This window comes from Kwoniella shivajii, chromosome 9 (assembly GCF_035658355.1).
Source record: "Kwoniella shivajii chromosome 9, complete sequence".
NCBI lineage: Eukaryota > Fungi > Basidiomycota > Tremellomycetes > Tremellales > Cryptococcaceae > Kwoniella > Kwoniella shivajii.
Window position 1 is genome coordinate 405054 of NC_085916.1, and position 22547 is coordinate 427600.

General features: G+C 43.7%; 8 protein-coding genes across 8 annotated transcripts; 4 read left to right on the forward strand and 4 right to left on the reverse strand.

Annotated features, from left to right (window-relative positions):
• Positions 1–63: 63 nt before the first annotated feature.
• IL334_006477 (uncharacterized protein) lies at positions 64–3001 on the forward strand (the record flags this gene model as incomplete). Its single annotated transcript, XM_062938179.1, has 7 exons — positions 64–235; positions 315–442; positions 513–894; positions 997–1230; positions 1296–2594; positions 2712–2910; positions 2965–3001. The coding sequence occupies 7 exons, from the start codon at positions 64–66 to the stop codon at positions 2999–3001; spliced, it is 2451 nt and encodes an 816-aa protein (XP_062794230.1).
• A 199-nt stretch (positions 3002–3200) lies between these two features.
• On the reverse strand, positions 3201–5507 carry IL334_006478 (asparagine-tRNA ligase; the record flags this gene model as incomplete). The annotated part of the gene is made up of 7 exons (XM_062938180.1): positions 3201–3284; positions 3349–3843; positions 3948–4029; positions 4116–4438; positions 4516–4842; positions 4919–5304; positions 5387–5507. 7 exons carry the CDS (start codon positions 5505–5507, stop codon positions 3201–3203), a joined length of 1818 nt encoding a protein of 605 aa, XP_062794231.1.
• Positions 5508–5940: 433 nt separating this feature from the next.
• On the forward strand, positions 5941–9180 carry IL334_006479 (uncharacterized protein; the record flags this gene model as incomplete). The annotated part of the gene is made up of 11 exons (XM_062938181.1): positions 5941–6205; positions 6364–6545; positions 6605–6806; positions 6876–6994; positions 7066–7331; positions 7401–7511; positions 7566–7644; positions 7698–7730; positions 7802–8007; positions 8059–8857; positions 8992–9180. The coding sequence occupies 11 exons, from the start codon at positions 5941–5943 to the stop codon at positions 9178–9180; spliced, it is 2451 nt and encodes an 816-aa protein (XP_062794232.1).
• Positions 9181–9335: 155 nt separating this feature from the next.
• IL334_006480 (uncharacterized protein) lies at positions 9336–10577 on the reverse strand (the record flags this gene model as incomplete). The annotated part of the gene is made up of 7 exons (XM_062938182.1): positions 9336–9440; positions 9538–9655; positions 9762–9865; positions 9965–10047; positions 10196–10235; positions 10294–10324; positions 10423–10577. The coding sequence occupies 7 exons, from the start codon at positions 10575–10577 to the stop codon at positions 9336–9338; spliced, it is 636 nt and encodes a 211-aa protein (XP_062794233.1).
• A 1202-nt stretch (positions 10578–11779) lies between these two features.
• Positions 11780–13666, forward strand: IL334_006481 (uncharacterized protein; the record flags this gene model as incomplete). Its single annotated transcript, XM_062938183.1, has 7 exons — positions 11780–12319; positions 12386–12525; positions 12592–12816; positions 12888–13002; positions 13076–13179; positions 13265–13408; positions 13507–13666. 7 exons carry the CDS (start codon positions 11780–11782, stop codon positions 13664–13666), a joined length of 1428 nt encoding a protein of 475 aa, XP_062794234.1.
• A 1480-nt stretch (positions 13667–15146) lies between these two features.
• IL334_006482 (uncharacterized protein) lies at positions 15147–16655 on the forward strand (the record flags this gene model as incomplete). Its single annotated transcript, XM_062938184.1, has 6 exons — positions 15147–15393; positions 15461–15487; positions 15570–15732; positions 15809–15887; positions 15954–16127; positions 16209–16655. The coding sequence occupies 6 exons, from the start codon at positions 15147–15149 to the stop codon at positions 16653–16655; spliced, it is 1137 nt and encodes a 378-aa protein (XP_062794235.1).
• A 184-nt stretch (positions 16656–16839) lies between these two features.
• IL334_006483 (uncharacterized protein) lies at positions 16840–17973 on the reverse strand (the record flags this gene model as incomplete). The annotated part of the gene is made up of 1 exon (XM_062938185.1): positions 16840–17973. The coding sequence occupies one exon, from the start codon at positions 17971–17973 to the stop codon at positions 16840–16842; it is 1134 nt and encodes a 377-aa protein (XP_062794236.1).
• Positions 17974–19083: 1110 nt separating this feature from the next.
• IL334_006484 (uncharacterized protein) lies at positions 19084–22105 on the reverse strand (the record flags this gene model as incomplete). Its single annotated transcript, XM_062938186.1, has 3 exons — positions 19084–19482; positions 19546–20716; positions 20772–22105. 3 exons carry the CDS (start codon positions 22103–22105, stop codon positions 19084–19086), a joined length of 2904 nt encoding a protein of 967 aa, XP_062794237.1.
• Positions 22106–22547: the final 442 nt, after the last annotated feature.

Here is a 22547-nt window from a genome sequence, read left to right on the forward strand (position 1 = left end):
CGCTGCGAACGCTCAGACAGACGGAGGTAGTCCATAGGAGTGATTTGATAAGCGAGGTCAACAATGCCCTCTCCAAATCCTTCAGCGCATTATGAAGCCCTTTTCCACTCATCTTCACTGAACCTCTTGATACCGGAAATATCGTCTTTGCCGACACATGAAAACGAGAATGATCATCCTGAACTATGGTGGGATCAAGTCGATGCATCATTGAGTAGGACTACTGCTTTTCTCGGTGAGTAAAACCACTTCCAGTCATGAGTTATTGTACCGCTTATGAGGACTTGAGCTAATGTCCCTTCTGTTTATCACAGACGAGAAGCTGTTCTATCTGGTTTCGATGCATCTCTCAAATGAGTCTCTTAGAGATTTACCTGGGACTCCAGCTTTAGATGCTAAAGAACCTACTTCTGAGATGCTCAGATTTCTCGGAAGACTTCAAGTGGGTGATCCTCCTCATGTATATTTCAGATAAACATGAACTACTGTACTGATCAACATGATGACAATAGTTGACTATGACAGCATCATTCATACCTTCGTTGCCAAATCCGAACCAGAACTCCACGCGAACACCAACATCGGCAACACTCGCACCTCCCTCACACCTTCCAGTCACCCCCAGTGGCACTACGGGAGATACGTCTGTTCCTCCCGTCACACCAAACCCGTTCCCAGCTATGAACAAGGAAGAAGAGCAATATGCTCATATCGATGGAGTGGTGGTCTGGGATGGGGCGGTGGAAGAAGTTCCTGGACCATGGGAAGAAAGCGAAACTAAGCATGGTAAAAGCTTAGGAAAGAGTGGAAGTGGGAGCGGGAGCGGGAGTGGAAGGAAGATCATAAGGGTTCAAGATGGCTGGGAAGTCATTTGGAAAGGTGAAGTACCTATCGGTGAGTATACCGTGGCTTGCATACTGCTCTCAGGTTCTATAACAAGTTGAACGATGAACGGGCAACAGATAGGCTGACTATGACGCCGACTGCATTAATCAGCTTACGTCCGAACGCAAATCCAGAATCCACTTTTAGCATTGACGGCTTCAGCGACGCTTCGAGATACTAGTCATACCAAGACTCATCGAAGGAATGCCCAAAGTATCGATGCAATGTCCATACGGAGTGGAAATACGATAAGGACCGATGGTACTGAGCTGGAATATGAGGAAGAGGATAATGACGAGTTTGCAGGGATGGAGGATATTGACTTGCTTGGTGGTTTAACAAGTGGTAAGCTAAAACGTTTCATGTGTGTTGAAACGATGGATATACCTTACGTGTCTGTTTGCCTATAGGTCAAGACATCATGCCTGCTACTCGATTAGCACCTTCTCTGCGAGAGGATCTATCCGTTCCCCTCACATCAATAAATTCACCAATACCACTTTCAGCCATGACACCAATCTCAGCACCTACGATCATAACCCCATCAACTACTTCCTCTGGACCAAGTAGAGAGCGTGGATTTCCACCGACAACAGTACAACCTGAAATATCAACCACACTACGTAAGTCGTACCGTAGAGTTTTGTCACTGGCACCTGGTTTAAGAGTAAGAATGAGAACTCTATTCTTGCCTCAACTGCTATCTGGATCAATCGAAGAAGAAGAAGGTGAAAAGAGAATTGTGCTATGTATAGAAATTGAGAATTCACCTGAAAGTTCTTTATCGAATGGATTTCAAGTATCGGAAATCAAAGTTGATATAGGTGGGAAAGGTGGAAAAGCTTCAACTGAATTAGTTTGTCAACCTGATACCATCGATTTTCCAATGAAATTAGGGAGTACAGAACAATATAATCTATTATACAAAGTATCGATCGCTTCCCCGACTGAGGGAAATAGCAGGGAAGGAATGATAAATGGTATAGAAGAAGCCGTATCGAAATCACTTGGTAGAGGTGATGAGATTAGACCTGTTTCCATCGTATTAATAGGTAGACCATTTACAATACAACAAAAGGGAGAAATCAGATATCAGACAAAAGAATTCCATTCAAGATGGAATTGTTCACTCGATTTGACCCCCTTCTATTCCTCAAACTCGACTCCGACACCTATCATACCGAGAAATAGACGTTCGAAGGTAATTTTACAACCTCCAAATGCAATCGCCGGTGATAAAAGATATTCGTTAGCACATCTACTATCGGTCGAAAAAGAACGTGAACGAGAACGTGAAAAGGGATCACAAGGTAAAAGACCGTTAATGCCAAGTCAATCTTTTAATGCGAATAATCAAAACATTCCAGGAAGCAGAGTATCATCTTTAGCTTTAGGTAGACAACCAAATCAAAACCAAAATCAAAAGGAAAAATTGGAAAATGGTTTGTTAATCTCTGTGAAACTCTTACCACAGTCGCAACCTCAGTCTCAGCTTCGACCTCAATCGTCGGAAGAAAGTGAATCTTCTATCGGACCATTGGAGACTTTTTCATTAGAGATATTCGTCCATAATCGATCGGAAGAAATTAGAAGGTTCAGGTTATGCATCCCTCCCAGAGACGGCATAGTGGAGAATCAAATCAGGGATATTTGGGATAAAAGAAGGAAGAGAAGAAACGATGAACCTGATTGGGGTGTTGATGATTCTGGCAAGTCCACGTTCATTTCTGTTATCTCATTCTGCTTTAATGTTGAGGCCCCGCCTGAAAGATCGAGTGCTGATACCATCGCTGAATGCAATCTTGGCTGATGATCAATCTCAATAGTTCTCAAACAATCCCTCTCGGCTCATTTAGCCTCCTCTCCAGCGTTGATACCTTTGGAAAACGATATCAGATGTGGACCCTTACTTCCTTCAGCAAGCCTTTCAGCAAGAATAAGGTTTTTAGCATTAAGAGAAGGTGTGCACAAAATTGAGAAACTGAGAATCATAGGTACGGGTGATGAGGTCGATTTCACTTTGAGGCAAGTTGCTTTTCTATGAAGCAGAAGTCCGTCAGCTAACAGCCATGGCGCTAGTCCCGTACTCGACGTCATTGTTGGACGAGGCAAATAGTACCGAATTGGCAGCATTGCTTCGATGTCTATTCGGACCCTCAATTGTGGATGGTCATTCCAATATCGTTGTTGCCTAAACAAGGGACTGCTAGTCAAAATCAACTTGCATAGGAATCAATGGACTTTTATGCATGGTGATTTAATGTCTAATCTATGAACAGCATCGTCCTTCAATGACCCCAAGTAATAGAATTCCACTAAGGAGTAGCTCTGCCCATCCATCGGGGATAGAGTGAACACTCTCTAACGGTCCATCTGTTGAGTAACCAAGCGAGGAATCGCTGAAGGATAGGAATCATTCGTCAGCATTCAAGTATTTCTTGGTTGAAGATTATGATAACTCACCTCTACACCTAAACCATAACCACCGTGTTCGGTTGTACCGTATTTTCTTTGATCTGTGAACCAGTAATAAGGATCTGATGGGATACCTTCTCTTTTGTAGGCAGCCATTAAAGTATCATAATCTGTTATTCTCATTGAACCACCAACTACTTCACCAACGTTTGGCATCAAGACATCTACTGATTCAGTGAAGTCTGGAGCTTCACCTAATGGTTGCATGTAGAACGCCTTGAGTAATTTAGGGAAATGGATTAACATTATTGGACGATTGATTTGATCAGTCATTTTCCTTTCTGCTGCTTCGGCGATATCGTCTCCTACGACATGATCTTCTCCGTCTTCTTTTTTGATTCCATGTTCGCTCAGATACTTGATGGCATCTCGATAATCCATTCTCATAAATGGTCGAGAAGGTGGCGTGAATTCTGGGTTGAGTGTTTTGATGATTTCGGCTGAAACGGGATCGGCAAGAAGAGTGTCCACTACTTCACAGATCTATTTGGCAAAAAGAATGGAATATCAGTACACAATACACAACTTCTCTCTCGAGGTGAAAGATATGTGTGATCATGACAACCTGTTAAGTGAGATTGACTTACCATATCCTCAAGATGGTCCAAAAGATCCTTGAACTGGATGAACACTAATTCTGCTTCGAGATGAGTGTATTCAGAAAGATGTCTACGAATAAATCCAAATAAGATCAGTTATCGTCCCTTATTTCCTTTCTATTACATTGTCATCATGGGTAGTGTCGTTGGACTCACCTTCTGGTTAAAGATTTCTCAGCTCTGAAACTCTCCTGAATACAGTAAACATCACCCAAAGACGGTAAAACAGTTTCCAAATAAAGTTGACTCGATTGAGTTAGATATGCTGGAGCACCATAATAATCAAATTCGAACAAAGTTGATCCACCTTCGACTGAAGTTTGAACCATACATGGTGGAGTGACTTCTGTGATTTTCCTCTTGTAGAATGAATCTCTGAACGCTCGTAAAAGTAATGCACGAACTCTCATTACTGAAGTTGCTGTTTCTCCACGTAATTCAAGGTGTCTCAAATCAGCTCGAATGGATGCGTCGGTGTCCTACGAACGTGGGTGAAAAGTGTTAGTCATATGCCCCCTGTTGTCGAAATGGAAAAAAAGGGAATTGTATAGCTTACAACTGATAGTCTACCTTCAAAAGCTTCGGATCCACCGGGAGCTTTACCAATGATCTTCCAATAATCCACCATCAATTCCACTCCACCAGGAGCAGTTTGACCTTCTTTTACTTTCTCGATGGTACCAACAAGCTCTACAGTACTCTCTGTTGTGAGATCCAAAGCATCTATCGTTTTAATGGCGTCACCGGTGAGGATACATTGAAGCATAGCTGTACCGTCTCTGACAACGATGAAATAGTTGGTCTTTTGAGGTCGGAATCTGTGAACCCAACCTTGGATTCTAACTCGTGTACCAACTAATTCAGGAACGGCATAGATTTTGGTCTGTCAAATAACGATTAAGATCAGCTGGATTCAGGATTTTAACAGTTCAATTAAAGAGAAGCTGATGGGGACTAACCTTTTTTGATTCTTTGGAAGGATCATCAACCAATATAATAGATTTAGCTTCTTCCCTTCTTTTTTTCTCTTTTTCCTCTTGAGCAGCTTTTTCTTTAGCTAACCTGTCACCTTCAGCAGCTAATTTAGCTTCTGATTTTCTCCAACCCCCAATTGACTTTACGAGCTTTTTCTTGGCAGAAGCGGAGATTTCGACCCATTCGTTTCTCTCTACTGAGTCAGCTTTTCTCACTAAGAAGGTCGCTACTGATGATGGGTTAGGGTCGGATTCGGTGGAAGGTTTGATGGATTGATATGCTGTTAAAGGAGTTGCAAAGGGTGATAATTCTGCTCCTGAACCAGTTGAATCTGATCCTGCTTTCTCATCAATGTAAAGAACAGGAAGATCTTAATTGCACGATTACGCAATATAGAGTTTCTGTCAGCTATTTGCTCGGTATTGAGATCGGAAGGGGAGATATCAGCTCACCAGATCGAATATCATCCTTGACTTTGTCTCCGAAGTTGAGGGTTTCAGCGACTGTAGTAGCGAGCTTTGATGCTACGTCTTGAGCTTGTTCAGCTATGGTAGGTTGAGTTGATTCAGCCATTGCGAGTGTCAAGCAGTTCTGTGCTTCTCCTTTCCTCAACACGGATATGGATCGTCTTGATAAGTGGGGAAGGATAAGAAAGGAACACGATGAAGACAGTTGAATGTTGAGTCGAAATTGTTTTGTCGTTGGCAATGAGAGAGAACGAAAGGGGACCGAGCGTATCTACTGATACCGAAAGATAAGGAATACAGAAAGAGTGACAATAAATGCCACATCATTGTCCATTTTGGGCTTTGAAGATGTGGAGTCTCCACATTATTACGTCATCTTATATTTCCCAATTCGATCGCTAATCAAGATAATGTTCGAAACAACAACAAGCCAATTTGTTCATTCGTTACATACTTATGTTCACCTGCGCATCTCCTTGTTCAAATCTCGACTTGACTGTTTAATCATACGGTTTGTACCAACACCACCAACGATCAGTATGGCAAATGGATTTGGTACCCCATCAGTAGCAGTAGCCACTACCCCTACAGTGATATCTACTTTCTTTTCACATATATTCGCTAGGAAGAAACGTAAAACAGCTTCGAAAGATTCACTAAAAAATGGTGGACCAGGCGGTGGACCCGAAAATCAATTGAGTTACGAAGAAGGACTAAAGGTGATCAAAAGATTCTTGGAATTCGCGAGTCATCATGGTGTTGAAGAAGTACAGAGTTTTACTGCTATGTGGATACCCACACCTCGTAAGTAGCCCTGTAGCCCATTGAAGGTGAAAGACGAGGAAGGGAAAGTGCAATCTCAAGTGTCATAGGCGCATAGGTGGTCCATCTTTCCTCTGGGACAGGGGTCAAATATCGGGGACGTTCAGCTACATGTTGTACTGATATGTCATGATACTTAGACTGGGTCAGGAGAGAAATGGTCACCATCCCTGATACCAATATCCGAGCAGCGGAAGACCTACTTGCTAAACATCTATCAACTTATGGACCAGAAGGTGAACAGGGTGGCGGTTTGAAACTCATCGGTGGTGAAAGATGGTGGAGAGTCAGAGGGAGGAGCTTGGAGGGTGAATGGATAGAAGTGAGTAGCACAATAGTTCTTTTAACGGTATTGGGGCTAACGAAACTCGTGCTGGATAGATGCAAAAAGATTACCTGAAACGAACAGCTACTATGGGACAAAAACCCACAGCAACAGCTCCCGATGGAGCTCGATCAGGATCAACAGAAAATGATCATTGGAAATATCTTCCGAAACGATCGTTTACTGCAAATAGCGGAAGCGTAAAAGACAATTCTGGAGCCGATGTACTAGATGATCGAGTCATCTTGTATATTCACGGTAAGCGACATACTATCACCTCATAGTCGGGATCGATTTCGACACTGATCTTTGGTCTTGCGTGAAAAGGTGGAGCGTTCTTCTTCTCGTCTCTTGAAACTCATCGATATCAAGTACAAAGACATGCTAGGAAAGCTGGCGCAAGAGCTTTTTCACCCGCTTACAGGTTAGCTCCTCAATACCCATTCGTTAGTAGCTGCGTTCCCCACCACATGATTTGCATGTCTCTCCGATCTGACTATGTACAATAACAAACTAGCCATGCGCTCTTCTTGATGCTCTATCATCCTATCTCTACCTTATAGATCCACCTCCAGGAGCGCACACCCCTATACTTCCAACCAATATCATCTTCAGCGGAGATTCAGCTGGTGCAGGGATGGTGATATCTTTGTTGGTATTGATTCGGGAGATGGAATTACCGATGCCAGCAGGAGCAAGCTTAGTGTCGCCTTGGGTAGATCTCACTCATAGTATGCCTAGCATCGGTGGATGGGATGGTGGTGATTTCATTCCTTCCTCGGGGTAAGTGACTCGCAATCTAGCGTAGGCCGTGTGGCTGTACTGAAAGACAAAAGTACCTCTTGAATATAGATTTCACTACAAACCAAGTTGTGCCTGGCCGCCTTTGACTGGAGACGGAATCACTGTTTCGATGCCTGACGGTACGGAACAACATTTTGACGAGCAGATACAGATGTATTGGTAAGCTGGTCTGTCACGAGAGCAGGACACTCAGTCGATGCTTATCATGTGTAGCCCCAACAACCTTTTGACGCATCCGCTGGTCTCACCTGTAAATATGGGATCGCTAGGTGGACTGTGCCCCTTACTTATCGTGCGTGATTCCGGTAGGATATATACAATATAGTACTGACAAGCTTTCAAAAGGTTGGAGGTGGTGGTGAATTGTTGCGTGACGAGGTAAGCAGTTTCCCGCGCGATTAGACAACATGTTTACTGCCATCAGCCTTTGCTCATCATTCCTCATACAGATAACATTTATTGCTCATAAAGCTGCATCGCCGACCACATATCCTCCAGGTTCTCATACCCTATCTCAGTACCCTGATCAAGCGAAGCTAGTAAATAAGTACAAACCGACAAAAGTTCATTTACAGATCTACGAAGGATGTTGTCACGTCGTTCCCACTCTGAGCTGGACAAGGAGTGCGAAATACATGTATCGAGCATGTGCCAAGTAAGTGATCATCAACGTAACACGGGGTCTGCATTTAACTTTTTGATTCAGCTTCAACATTTGGGCTTTCACTGCCGCTCAGAAAGCTGTCGAGCGTAAACTCCATCATGAGAAGTCTCATCATTCACTTAGACATGCTTCTCGAAAGAATAGCTCTACCGAAGGGACGACTCCTTCCTCATCCGTCCCTCAAAGTGGTAATGTTTCCGGAGCCACTAGTACAGCGGCTTCCAGTATTGATTTGACGCAACCTGTCATTGGATCAACAGCAGCTTCAGCGGCAAATCGTGAAGACCTTGACATCGGTGATTTGGAATCTGAAGCTTCGTCAGACACGGCTGATTCCGAATACACGATGGATACTCAAGATGGCAATGATGAAGGAGCAGCAGGTGATAAAGGACCTGTAAAAGGTATAGTGACAGTCTCGGGAACAGAACCGTTATTCGGCAACACGAATATCGTGTCAGAAAGGGTGTCCACCCATGGCAAGATAAGATCATTTGAGCCTGTAGAATCTATCCCAGCATTAGATCCAAGTCTTAGAGAAGTGATTGGACAAGTTCATGGCAGTGGTGCGATCCAAAAATGGTTAAATAAACGAAAAGATTTCGATGAAAAATATCAATCCACTTTTAATAAATGGAGAGAAATCAAATTAAAAGACAGACAATCAGCTCAAAGTAATGGTTATCTGACTAGAGATCTGAAGGATAATGAAAATCCTCCATTGTGCTCTTTAGCAGGGATATACGACACAGATTTAGCTAGACAAATTGGTAAATCTGTTGATGAACCTTCAGGTAAACAAAGCGGTGTTGTGGGTATGTGGATGAAGATGGGTGCTAAAGTGAGTTACCATCTGCCTTTCTCCATGACTGTCTTTCTAAATTCCACCATTACTTCCCAAATCATCTCTGGTGTGGGGAGCGCAACCGAACACGTACTCTGCTCGTTTATGCTAACCTTGTGTTCACTCAATAGGCCGATAAGGAACATGCTGGTGGTGATAATTTAGGACAGATCAAGGACAACGTAGCAAACGAGATTAAAGAAGAGCGTATTCGCAGAGAATCAGTTTCAGCTGGTACAGCGGAAAATAATAGATCAGGAATGGTAGATGAACCAGAAGTAATTCACGAAGATCGAGTGTTAGAAGCTGCACAGTGCTAGAAATCATAACACGGACATTTGACAGGTAGTGAACGTTTTCCTTCTCAGACATCTTGTAGCTTCTATTTTTAGCGTACTTTATCAGTATTCATACAGTGCATTTTTGACATATTTTGACATATTATAATAGATAGAATTTAATGAATCGAGTCCGTTTAGAAACCAGGTTTGAATGTTTCTCCCGAATTTATACCTTCAGTTTTATGGTCTGCTGGTCTAGCTGAAGATTCGTATACTATCACTCCGGGTCGATTTGGTAGCTAAGGACATTATAAGCTCGACCATTCCCAACGATATTACCGAGCGCCCACAAGACCTTATCTCTGGGACTAAGTGACAAGTTAAAGATATACGTACAGGCTGATATGAGCCTCTCAAGCCGATATAGTATACTCTAGTGGTTTCTTCATCTCCATCGGAATTGTTCCCTGGAAAATAGATTGTCAAGGAAGTAACACCGTTAAATTTGGCTGCTCTGTTTTGAAGAAATCATAAATCAGCTTGGACTTGAAAGCTTGGGTGAATTTGACAAAGTATGCAAATTCTGTACTGATTATGATTTTCTGGATGAACAGACTCACTTGACTTGATATTCGACTCCTTCTTTAACATCCACCACATCGAACGCTTGCGTAGGCGAAGAAGACGAGGCATCAGAAAAGTCTAAACCTGGGTTATCACGGAACTACAACGAAATATCCAGATCAGCTAGGTCAAGTACAATGGTGATCCAGACAAGGAAACGTTTGGATCTTGTTGAAACGATTGCAATTAACGGACTCACAACGTGCATTGCGGAAGGTGTTCTACCTGATGGTCCAGCTTTGAGCGTTATTGCTCGCAGTGATATGGAAGCGGTGAATGGGACTATGCGTAGAGTGTTCAGCTCTTGGACGACGATATGCGTCACAACAGTCATGGCTTTATACCCGGTCAATAAGTACATGGGAAGACTTCATGCTTTAAAGGTAGAACGAGAAGTATAGGATATTGAAGAAGAAAGTCTTCGGCTCACTCTTGATTATCAACTCGTCATCTACATCGCTCTCGCACCACTATTGACCATTACTGTAAGCTAAATGTCACGAGATGTTCATCTTTACGGGAGCTTACAAGAGTCTCGTCGTCCCTCATATCCCAAGTCCTATGAAAGGCTCAATCAGCAACAGCTCAGAACGCGTGCACATCCCCGTCTACTCTTACTCTTCCAAATAAATGCGAATCTATATCAAAATAGCTCACTTGATCACTCGCTTTCCTGGATCTCCACCATTTTCAGAATTCAGAGCTGTAACATTAGGTAGATCAATTTGACCATATAACGAATCTAGAGGTGATGAATTTAGGGGAGCATCATGCGAATGATCGTGGTCATTACAATCGTGAGAGCATGACATTGTGTCTAGAATGTGTCGGATATAGAAGGCTGTCTGATATATAAGAAGTCTAGGCTTTGACTAAATATTGATTGGATTCGAAAAGAAGGAAAGTAGAACAGGAATGAGGATTTCGAATGTTGAAGTGGACTGTAAATGTGGAGGATCAAATTGCGTTAATCGCCGTACGCTGACACCCAAAAAAAAAAAAAAAAAAGGGCCGAGAGCTACTTGAGTGGCCAAAAGCATCAAGCTCACATGTATTCTTGCGATCATTCATAAAGTCCTAGTATGCAATTTCAGACGAGCAAAGCCAAGCCGGCCTCGATTGAGATCTCATATGTTCTTAACACCAAAGCTAATATAGGACTTATCTCTTTTGTCAAACGCTTTCCGAAATTTCCAACTTCGACATCGAGATTCTTCAATATTCACAGCGAACAAAGCTGTAAATATCAACTTCGGCCTCTCGTCCAGACTTTTGGGCTTGTTCATCTTTGTGAGTAATGGAAAGAGGTCTACTGTGACTCCTTCGTGCATCAGAAGGTTTTGCATGCGCCGAATGAACAAAAGCCTTGTCGTCGTGATGATAAAGTGCATAAGTCCAGTACATAAGTCCAGTACTGAAATCAGCGATATTACTGGACAAGATACTATGACGGACTCAAACGTCATAGAACTCGCTACAATATCTGATATTGTACCAAGACTGAGTGATCTCCGAACTTCGACTCCACTCGGCGAGCTCGATTCCGTACCCAAATTTGTTCTTTCACGCTTTACCGGATTATCCCCGATGCTGGTGGACGACTGAATGTCCACCCAAGTAAGTTGACATGATGGTTTTCGAAGTGGATGTTCCCTTTCTAAAAATCAGTCATCGATATTTTACATATCTCGGTCAAAAGCGATGATCAGAGTGGTGATTACGTATTGTACCCTACTTTTACCAGCACAGCTTCTTGGCATCATCATGCATCAGTACACCGCATTCCTTGATCCGCTATTAATCTCGGTGCATCCTTTGAATTTCAGTGATTTGATTGATCGGATGGTAGATCTTTCCCTTATCCTTTGATCCGACATATAAATATATAACATAACAATAAACATTACATTTTGCCACCTATCAACTTCCTTTCATTGTTCGCTAGCAACAGTGATCAGTAGCATATTTAAGAGCATCCTATTAACTCCCATCTTATTATACTTTCACAACAACAATGTACGGTCAACAATATCAGAACAACTATAATCAGCCTCCACCACCACCTCAACAGCAGCAGTGGGGACAACCACCTCCCGCACAATATGGTGGGCCAGGCGGACCAGGCGGACCAGGCGGCTATGGATATAATGGAGCACCTCTACAACAACCAGCGTACGGCGCACCTCAACCTGGATATGGTGCTCCCCCTTCACACAACGACTATAATGGTCAAACACCTTATGGTGCACCTCCCGCTCAATCATACGGTGCACCACCACCACCTCAACAACATCATTTAGGCGCTCAACCACCTTATGGAGGTACATCACCTCAGCCACCTTACAGTGCCCCTTCTCCCCAACCACCATATGGCGCTCCTTCCCCTCAACCATATGCCGCTCAAGGAAATTATGGTGCACCTCCGCCTGTCGGAGGTCAAGGAGCCAAGTTCCTAGGCATACCAATCCCTGCTCCTCCTCCAGCTGTACCAGTAAGCACATTGCCGGGATATAACGCTCAATTCGATGCGGAGAGGTTAAGGAAGGCTACTAAAGTGAGTGATTGAGTTGATCTTCCGTCCAAACACCATCTTGAGAATCGAGCTGACTTCTTTTCGTAGGGCTTCGGAACTGATGAGAGGACTCTTATCGATACTCTCTCACCACTAGATGCCTTCCAGATGGAGGTGCTGACTAGAACATACGAGCAGACAGTAGGAAGGAGCTTGAAGAAGACTTTAGAAAAGGAGTTATCCAGTTGGTAAGTCAAAATACGATATTGCAAATTTGCACAAATGGCGAAACCCCTTGTTTACCTCGAATGCAGGCTCGAATATACACTGGTTCTTCTTTCGCTTGGTCCTTTGAATGGTGACCTTCATCTACTCAATAGAGCATGTTCAGGAGCAGGTACGCATGAAGATTTACTCAACGAACTGCTTCTCGGTAGATCAAACGAAGAGATGTTTTATTTGAAAGAAGGCTACAAGAGAGTCTATGGAAAAGATCTGGTTTCTGTAGTCAGAGGTGAACTAAGCATGAAGACGGAGCGGTAAGTCCTGCTATTGTTTATAACCCTACAAATGAGCCTCTTGTATTTGTACTGATAAGGAATCGCTATAGGATGTTCAACATGGCTCTCTCAGGTCAAAGAGATGAATCACCATACGTGAATCAACAACAAGTTCAACAAGACGTCGAAGCTTTATATCGTGCAGGTCCAGGAAAAATTGGTACTGTAAGTTCTGCAGACTATCAAGATAATTTATTGGTCATGGGAAAGGTTAAGCATTAGCTAATCATGTATATAGGACGAAATTGGGGTTTGCGGTATCCTACTTTCTCGGTCAGATGCCCATCTTCAAGCTATAGCTCAAGCTTTCCCTCAAAGACATCGAGTAGCCCTGTCGCAAATGTAAGTGACCCATCTGATCAAAAAGGTTTCGCTTGATCCGTGTGCTATATTGAGAGCAGTAATCTGATTCGTCTTGATCGCGCAGGATTCAATCTGAGTTCTCAGGTCACATGAAAGACGGCCTATATTACATCGCCAAGGGAGTCGAAGGTGATGGACAAGGTGTGATTCGAGATGCAGAATTATTGCACGCCGCTATGGCTGGTGCTGGTACTAAAGATGAGAGAATGTGAGTTGATACCATTTCCTTGCGAAGCAGAATTGGCTCTTCGTTTGTTCCCCTCAATCGTGAGAGAAGAACGAGTATTGACAATCGAATGATTATAGGATCTATCGAATAGTTCGAAATCATTGGAACAGACCGAGGTTCAACGCAATCAAGACTCAGTATCAATCTCTGTATAGACAAACTCTGAAAAGAGCAGTAGAAGGTGAAACCACGGGTAAATACGAGAAGGCTTTGGTTGGTATTATCGAACAGAATTAAAAGGAGATTGAGGAAGAAATAAGAAGCATGGTTTGTTCTTCGCAAAGTATAATCTAAGTAGGAGTCGATTCCATACCGAAGTTGTATAAGTGTTTTGAATTAATATTATAGTAAAATCGTATGAAGTGTTTTTCTTGTGATCAATGTGATTATTCCGTACGACGTCGGTTCAGCCTTTCCTTTTTATTCGATAAAAAGGTTTCGAGTGCTTTGCAAGTGAGTCGTGATGCGATGCATATTATACATAAATTTGTGATTATACACGAGTGATCAGATCCCACTCGGCCCATTCATGAGGATTCAAGCGACTTCTATTGATCTAGCCATATTTACACTTGAGCTACTGTTACACTTCGCAAGCAGTTAATCAGAAAACTTACCCATTCTCCCCATTGTCTCAGTCTCGTGATCCCAGTCCTATTCCTCTAGAATACAGGTACTAATGCACTACTCAAGCTTGATCTTACGAATGCTACTCCTAATACGAAAATGACAGTTGCTCGAGCGATGCTAAGATTTGAAGTTGAACGATCAGCTTTCATTCCTTGATTTGACTTGACATTCCGTCTCCTCCTAATCTCCATTGCTACGATGACCCCCATGAGTCGCCATCATGATATGTGTTCTCTTGAGCTGAACCGGTTCCCTACACCCACAAGTCATCAATCGAATCAATCACACTCACTTGATGTTACCTTCTCTGTGGGCAGGGTTAACAACTTGATCATTCCAGAAGGCAGCTAATGGGTTGGTAGATTGTGATCCAGCAGGTCCGAGATATTGAGGGGCGGGCATTGTGCTGTTTTATGTCTTTTCTTGACCAATATGCGGAACTTGACTTCAGGTAAGTAGAAGGGCTTTGTGGATGGCTTTTGTTGAAGTTGTGAATATATGCAACAATAACACCTTGGATCTTGAAATTGAAACTCATCGAACATCCACATTACACAACAACGACAATGACCAATGAACGGAATTATTCGGGATATAATGGAATGTGGCACATCACATATATCGATGCTCCTCCTTAAATCGATAGGTACGGTATAGGTAGTTTGAGTGTTCATCTAGAGCATTGTCCTTACCCATACTCAGTCACAGACACGATCCAGAAGGTTGATGGGAAGACTTAGCCATAGTACTGGATACATTTCGATGGTAAATACACAGTAAACGTGATGCTTTTCCTCTTAATTCCTATTTGGACTTTAGATTTCCCTTTAGATTTCCCTTTACACACGAGGTGGACGACAAAAGAAACGACCTTTGTACGGTGCATCTTTCCATTGTTCATACATGACGTTGCAAACGACTAGATAAGCATTCTGTGCGCCGACTCGAAGTCACGGCGGACCTCATATATACCCACTCTCGTATCATTGGGGTTTAACTTGAATCTGACTTTCACACTGACTTGCATAAAACGTTGAATTCACCATCGAAGACTACACAATCCCAACTAACGATAAAGACGTTTATGATGTCGGAATCATTACCCATTCCTCATCACCCTTTAGATATACTCTTACCTCCGCCTAACACTTCTCCTACTCCTCATGCCCTTCATATGCTGGAGAAATTATGCGATAACCTGTGCTCTGAGAATGAGATTTTCTCAATCACCTTTTCACCCGTTCTTTGTCCAGTACCCGTGAAAGGTGGAGGAGGTAAGAATCAACTGTTCACTATCAAGCCCCATTGGTGGCAAAACAAAGATGGGAAATGGGGTGAGTGAGTTTTTTCACCCTTTTTCTGGCGAAACTGCTGGATACTGATCAAGGTCTTTGGCGACAGAATGGAGGGATGGTCAGCGAAATCCAGGTGAGTTGGATGATTTTTTGGTATTCTGGGTTATCATCGATTGAGGAGGGGATCATTGATATCACAAGTATGTGTTGGGCAGAATGTGCTAGACCTCAAGGACAAGTACAATTAGAGAAATTCTCAAAGACTATTCAGCTCTTATCCCTAGGTGCGGCTCATTTTTCAGACAATGAACTGAAAACGACATGTGTGAAAAAGATTGAGAATCTTTTGAACGTATTTTTCCTTGATCCCGAAACCAGGTGTGTTGAGATCTTCCAGCATTCTAAGTTCTCTGAAGATCAGGAGATAAGTTGACTGGAATGTGCTGTCTTTTAGGATGGAGCCACAAGTGAGATTCTCACAATGTCATCCAGGGGAAGAACCCGTTAAAGGAAACGACCAATTTGTGATAGCTGTGAGTCTCTGTTTTGTCACTGTAGTAAGCTCAGCTCACACTCATTCTACGTAAATGGGTCTTTAGATCCGGTCTATCATACTAACTGATCAATCATTAAATCTCATCAGAGACGATATCAACGTCGATATACTAAAGGACGTGGAAAATTGGATCAAAGAGCAGCTCGATTGGGTGAGAAGTTCTGAACAAGGAATGAAAGCGAAAAATTCGCCAAAACCATTATGGTATAATGTGATTGTACGTCCGCTTATGCACACTCACAGCCACATCTACCTTAGGGAATGCTGTCGCTGACGAGATTGATATTGGTAATCATAGCTTAGCTCGCATCTTCACTTCATACAAGATTCCAACCGCCTTACCTGTGCTGGAACAGCTTTACAAGGATGGATCGACACTCATCCTTTACCCGAAGATTCATTCATGCTTGAATTGATTCATGATAATCGTCGACATAGATGTTTGTTCACGTTAGAACCGTTATTCATCCTTGCGTCCCTCGCTTCGGATGATACCAAGCCTCAGTCAGATATCCTTGAATATCTCAAGGGGTGTGTGGGATTCGTAAAGACCGTTGTCAAAGGGCCGATCGAGAGTCCCAAGGAAGATGATGTCAGGTATCTTGCTAAAATAGCTTGGCTCGAAAGGCTTATTGATTCTTGGGAAAATGAAGATAACGGTAGTAACGATAGCAGTGAACCCGAGGGAAGAGGATGGGAAGGCGATTGGGATGATAGGATGAAGATGTTATGGGGATTTATCTGATGATAGTGCATAATAATAGGTCATGCTGTCGAATCCGAAATTATACTGTGTGAAAACAATCCAATCATGCATAAACGCTTTGTGACGAAATGTGGGGAAAAAAGTACAAGTTACAACAAGAATTGTATGAAGTATGGATCTTGTGGATCGGACCAGTCGACGATGAGAACCGACAAGAGCTCTTTTAATCTATCCAGACCAGTTCAATCTCGCTATTCTTGTCTTTTTGTCGGAGTGCTTCTTGCAACATATCTATATACCTTTCTCGCCCCTTTTTGATCTGACCTCTTATTTCGATGGATACCTTTGCTTCTCCTTGGTCATGTCTATGAAGCAAATCTTTGATCAACGAAGACATAGCTTCCCCCTTTAACCACTTGTGCATTCCTTCACCCGGGATACTGATATGCTGAATGGAGCAGATCTTCGTACCACAAAAAGAAGGAGAAGGGTTGATCGTTTCATCATTCTCATTCTTATTCTCACTGAATGGATGATAATTTGACCAAGTGGGTCTCATGAGGAAAGGAAGATGGAATGAAATTGTTCGAGTCCATCTTGGAATGGTTCTAGGCATCTGGGGATAAGGGTATTTACCATTTTGTCTTAATCGGTTATAAGTTTCTTTTAAAAAACCATTGGTAGATACCCAAATGAACCTTTTAGGTCCTTGTTGATCCACGAGTAAATCCAAGATCCTATCTATGGCTGTAGTCAAGGTCCTCACAGCCAATGTCTTATTATCAAATTGATCGACAGGCTTATGGTCCTCAACGTAGAAGTTGAATCCGCTGGTGGTCAATTTCACGGATTCAAGTCCTCTTAATCTCACATCATATTTTCCGTTACTCCACATCGTCTTGAACAATAACTTGTTGCGGTAGTAGCACAAGTCAAAATGGATCTCAACGTGTTTAATGTCCGATGAAGTTGATGATGCAAGAGGAGTAGATAAGAAAGCGACAAGGTCTTCGGGATTTAGAAGTTGGAGCGTATCTGAATCGACCTCGGAAGAAATAGGTTCATATTTCCCTTTGGTAGATGTACTTGTTGAAGCTGATGTGGCGCTCGACTTGGAGCTGGTTCTCGATGGAGAGGTGGATGTGGATTTGGATCTGGATGTGGAGCTAGAAGTGGAAGTGGAATTGGACTTGGAGCTATTTCTTGTTTGTGCAGGTGATGTAGCTCGGAGTGCACTAACATTATCACCTTGAGAAATATTATTCTCAAAAATGGTGGTGGCGGTGTAGAAGCTAGTGGAGGAAACACTTCTCCTCTTGTGAAAGATAGAAGAAGAAGCACTGCGGGAGAGAACCATATTGTATATTGTCTTCCGTTATTATTCCAGATGATACTTGGTGGTTTTTGTATTTGAAGAATAGACGTTGTGAATTCACTTAGGTGAAATAGATAATAGAGATAATAGATATATATAAATATATATAGAATATCGAAGATGAAGAAAAGATCGATACATTCTCTTCCATATTTCATGCTATATATACCTTTCAGTCCCCCTCATATTCGCCACTCAAACGTATGCGAATCACGAAAGAAGGTTGGTATGATTACTTTTCGCTGAATGACATGTCTATACTAGTATCTACTGGATACACAAGAACGTTACACTTCGTTTCCGCCACTTGAGACACTACTGCGTACTCTCGTGGAAAATTATACCCTCTTTGTCATCCCCCTATACAGTACGACTTCCGTTATCTGCGGCAAGGTTGGGGACAATGACACACCCCATCGTCATATAGTCAGATGCTTATCAGTTAGGTTACCACTCGGAGAGGATGTACTACACTGAAGTGAACTGCTCCAGGGACAAGGTTGGTTCTTCCTCATTTTCGATTACGACCAACGCATCACCGGATGTAGATCCGAGACAATCGTTAACCTTGGACGACTAATCAAAGAAAGTGCTGGTCTCAATATCGTGCACGCCTGGCAAAGATACGCTTTGAGCAAGATGTACGACTCTCGTGGAACCAATTAGACATTTACATGCAAAAGTGAAATGATCTATATGCGAGAGCTATTGTGAGTATATACAAGGAAAGAGATGGAAATAGTTTTAATAAGAGAGAGAAGCTACGCGACTCTTTCATCGTGAATCTTGGAGTCAGAAGTAGTATACAAGTATAGTACATATGGGGAAGAAGAAAAGGGAAACAGAAATGAAATGATTTATCTAAGAGACACAATAACAGGGTATTCAAATGAGGGAAAATGAAACAAAGTCACCCAAAGAAGGGAAAGAGGAAGATGAAACAGTGAAGGAAAATTCAGAGTTTAGAGGGTGGAAACTGTGCACAATGATAGGTGACATGAAATAAAATGGAACGAAGCGAACATTGGAAAGTTTATGATACACAAGCGATACGACATACATGGTCAGAAGGTCCGTATTCAAGATTTGAGCTTATTTCGCCGCGGTGAGTGAAGGAGAAGATGGGTTGCTGTTCATCTGTTGTGCCCAGGCCTTGGTGTCGGCAGAAGAAGCATGAAATCCTGGAGCAAGGTTGCCGAGGGGATTAGGAGAAGCAGCTCCAGTTGGAGCTTGTTTTTGAGCTTGTTTGTGAGTTTTGGGTTGGTGCGAAGATTTAGGAGTTCCAGCGAAACTGAAAGCATCTTGAGCAGAGTTGTACTGCCTCGTAGGAGTAGGCGTGTTACGAGGAGAGTTCTGACCGTTATTGCCGTAGAATGGGAACCCATTGGGTGAAGCTTCCCCGCTGATAGGGATGAATGAGGGTCTACTGTATACAGGTTCAAGCTCGGTAGGGGTCATCCGAGGTGATTGAAAGAAACAGAATTTGTCCAGCTGGCGCATACTTGGCGTCAGCTCATACCAGGATGAGTCCCTTCATTGTTTGACAACACTCACGAATTGCTGATAATCTAGTGTCTTCTGGTTCGGGTTACCAGTTCTTCCCCTTTGCTCGGGATCAATCTCGATTGCTGCTAAGCGCGTCAAGTCGGGCGCTGAATCGTAACTGATGGTCTCGACAGGAGAAGATTCGCCCGTCGAGGTCGAGGGCGAAGGTGACATTGGAATTGCTGGCAGACCTTGATGAACGGGTGTAGGAGGAGACGAAAGATTAGAGGAAGGCGGAGTCATAAGACCCAAGTCCCTATCTTCTGCTTCTCTTCTAAGCTTGCCCAAATCACCCGTCGATCTCTTGAGAGTAAGATTTTTGTGCTCAGGTGTGCTGTCCGATTCATCGGCAGGTACTTCTGGAGATCGATGAGCGAGCGGAGTGGCATCACCACTTTTAGAGTTGACCATAGATTCCTCATTCCCCATAGCCTGAGCAAACGATTCCCAACTATTGCTTGGGCCGTTCCAACTGGATCTTCGCTCGTGACCTAGCTCCGGTGCCACCAAAGTAGCATAGTTCCCATTTATAATGTGCATGCTAGTTCTTCGTTGCACATCTTGCTCGTCGTAAGCTTCCGGAGTCATCAATTGTTCCATGACGGGTGAGATTTCTTTAGGAGGTGATTGTGGTGGTGAAGGAGCACAATACTTGGCAAGTTTGAGGTGGTCGTGAGCTGAAGGAGGGGCGGGTGCTTTGAATTGCACCGGGGGAGGGCTCTGCATAGGCGAATCAGGTCTTGGTGGGACGTTATCGCTGAAAGTTCGAGAGAATTTAGGGAATATCCAACTAGCAGGACCAGATGAAGGAGCACCAAACGCTTTATTGATGTTGGCCGAAGGCGGAGGAGCATTGTTCTTCCTCAGTCCTGGTAGTGGAGCATTTCTCGCAGGCTCCTCCACGTCCATGTATCCACCGCCCAGTGTCGGTGGACCTGATACTCTAGTAGGACGACGAGTTGTCTTCTTGAAAGTGAACCCATAGTTCATACCGTCGTTAGAGTCCCACCAATCCTGGCCTTCCACGGAGTAATGTATGCAAAGCAGCAGCTGTCTCTCTTCCAACTTCCGCTTGAAGTCTTCTAATTTGATCGAGAAGCTGAATCGATCCCATCCCTCGTCACCGGTAGTCGCAGCAGGAATATGGCAAACATGTGTTCCAGAGACTTCAGATACGGTTCTGTAGGTCGGGTCAGCGAGCCTGCAAAAGTATGGGGCACGGAAATGATACTTACTGCCATTGATCCATCGTGAACCTAACCGCTACCCATTTTTGAAATGAGACATTTCGCACAATCACCGTGCCTCTCATGCACAATGGCCCCAATCCAGATTGCAATTCTATCCTCTCCAACATGACATTCTCGCCTGTCAAGCTTCCTCTGGCATCAGGAGAGAAATCAGTTCTTTTTCTGGGGATTCTACCTCCAACTTCCATTTGCAGTTGGCCAGATTCATCTGCTGCTTTCGCTTGAGCATTCCTTCTGGTACGGAATTGAACAAACTCAGCATCTGTATCATTTTCTGTTTCCGTCTCGGTGTAAGAGGCATTCTCTGGATCAGCTGCTTTCCCTACAGCTGTTACTTTCTGTTCCCTTAAGAATAACACCACACTTTCCAAGGCTTTGGCATCTCCTTCACTGGTATCGGCGAATCGTACGCTCTTGGATCGCTCCTCGCCAAAAGCGCGAGCTTCGTCGACCTCGTCGGTAGGAGATGAGTTGCCTTGACGAGTAAGATCAGGTGTAGACATGGACCTTTGCTTCAGCGATGGTTTGACAACTTCACCGCTCTTCTTTCGGATCATGCCTATTGGTCGAAGAGAGGGTGAAAGACCGTTGATATTGGGCGAAGAGCTTGCAGATTGAGATATTGGAGGAGGGAAAGTGATTTGGAGAGATCCAGTGGAATTGCCTCCTCTTATGTGACCGGCTGAGCCTCTTCTCAGGCCAGCTAGAGTCGGACGATTTGGTGAAAGCATACCTCGAGCCGGCGATGCACGTGGCGGCGGCTTGAAGTCAGGATCGAATGTGGGAAAGGGGACGGCGGACTCGCCATGCTTGGCATGAACATGAACGGCGATTGAGTGTGTTGGAGTGTCTTCATTTGGCGTTGACGGAAGAGAAGAGTCCACAGTTGAAGTCGACGCTATGGAATCTCGAACGGCTCGATGCAGCAGTGGTGATTTTATTGGGCTGGGATGAAGTTTGAGACCCAATGAACTACCTTCCGCTGGTGGTAAGCCCGACACTGAGCTACGACCGGTGGATGACGGTGATCTTCGGGGAAGACCTTCCATAGGACGGGATATTGGAAATGATTGGGTATGTATGGCGTGAGTCGCTTGGGAGAGGTTGTCCATCATCGATCGTCGTGGTGTTGATGAACCAGAATGACTAGATGTCCGCCGAGGGATACCTGGCATGGGTCCTGTCAGAGTGCTAGGACCAGAAATGATGTCTTCGATATGGGTAGGCGGAGTAGTGTGACCCTTTCGGTGAAAGTGGAAGGAATGCTCCTTAGCAGGAGAGGCGGCGGGCGAAGGGGTTGTTGGTTCGGCGTACGGCATATTGATCTGTTCAGTGCTGATGAAGAGGCGTATCGTTAGCAAGCAGTCCTCAACGAACGCTCGAGCTCGATGAAGCGAAGTCAAATGTGGAAATGTCAAAGAAGAAGAACAAGAGAGAACCAACGAAGAATCAGGCTTTGTGAGAACGAAAGAGATCATGACGATAATTTTGAACACAATGACGTAGAATAATAAGCGGTCAGGTGTCTCGATTGAGAAGGATAGATTGACAGAAGCAAAGTTGGAAAAAAGTGAAGTTTCACTAAGCTCGATGGCTATCACGAGACAACGACAACACGCCTTTGGGAAAAAGAGTACCAACCAAAGAAGCCATGCACCAATAGTAGGACAGATGAAGGGGTTTGAATGTGCAGATTGAGTGTTCAAGGATGAGTCAACCCGTACGGGGCTGATGAAGAAAGGAGGCCAAACAAATTGATCA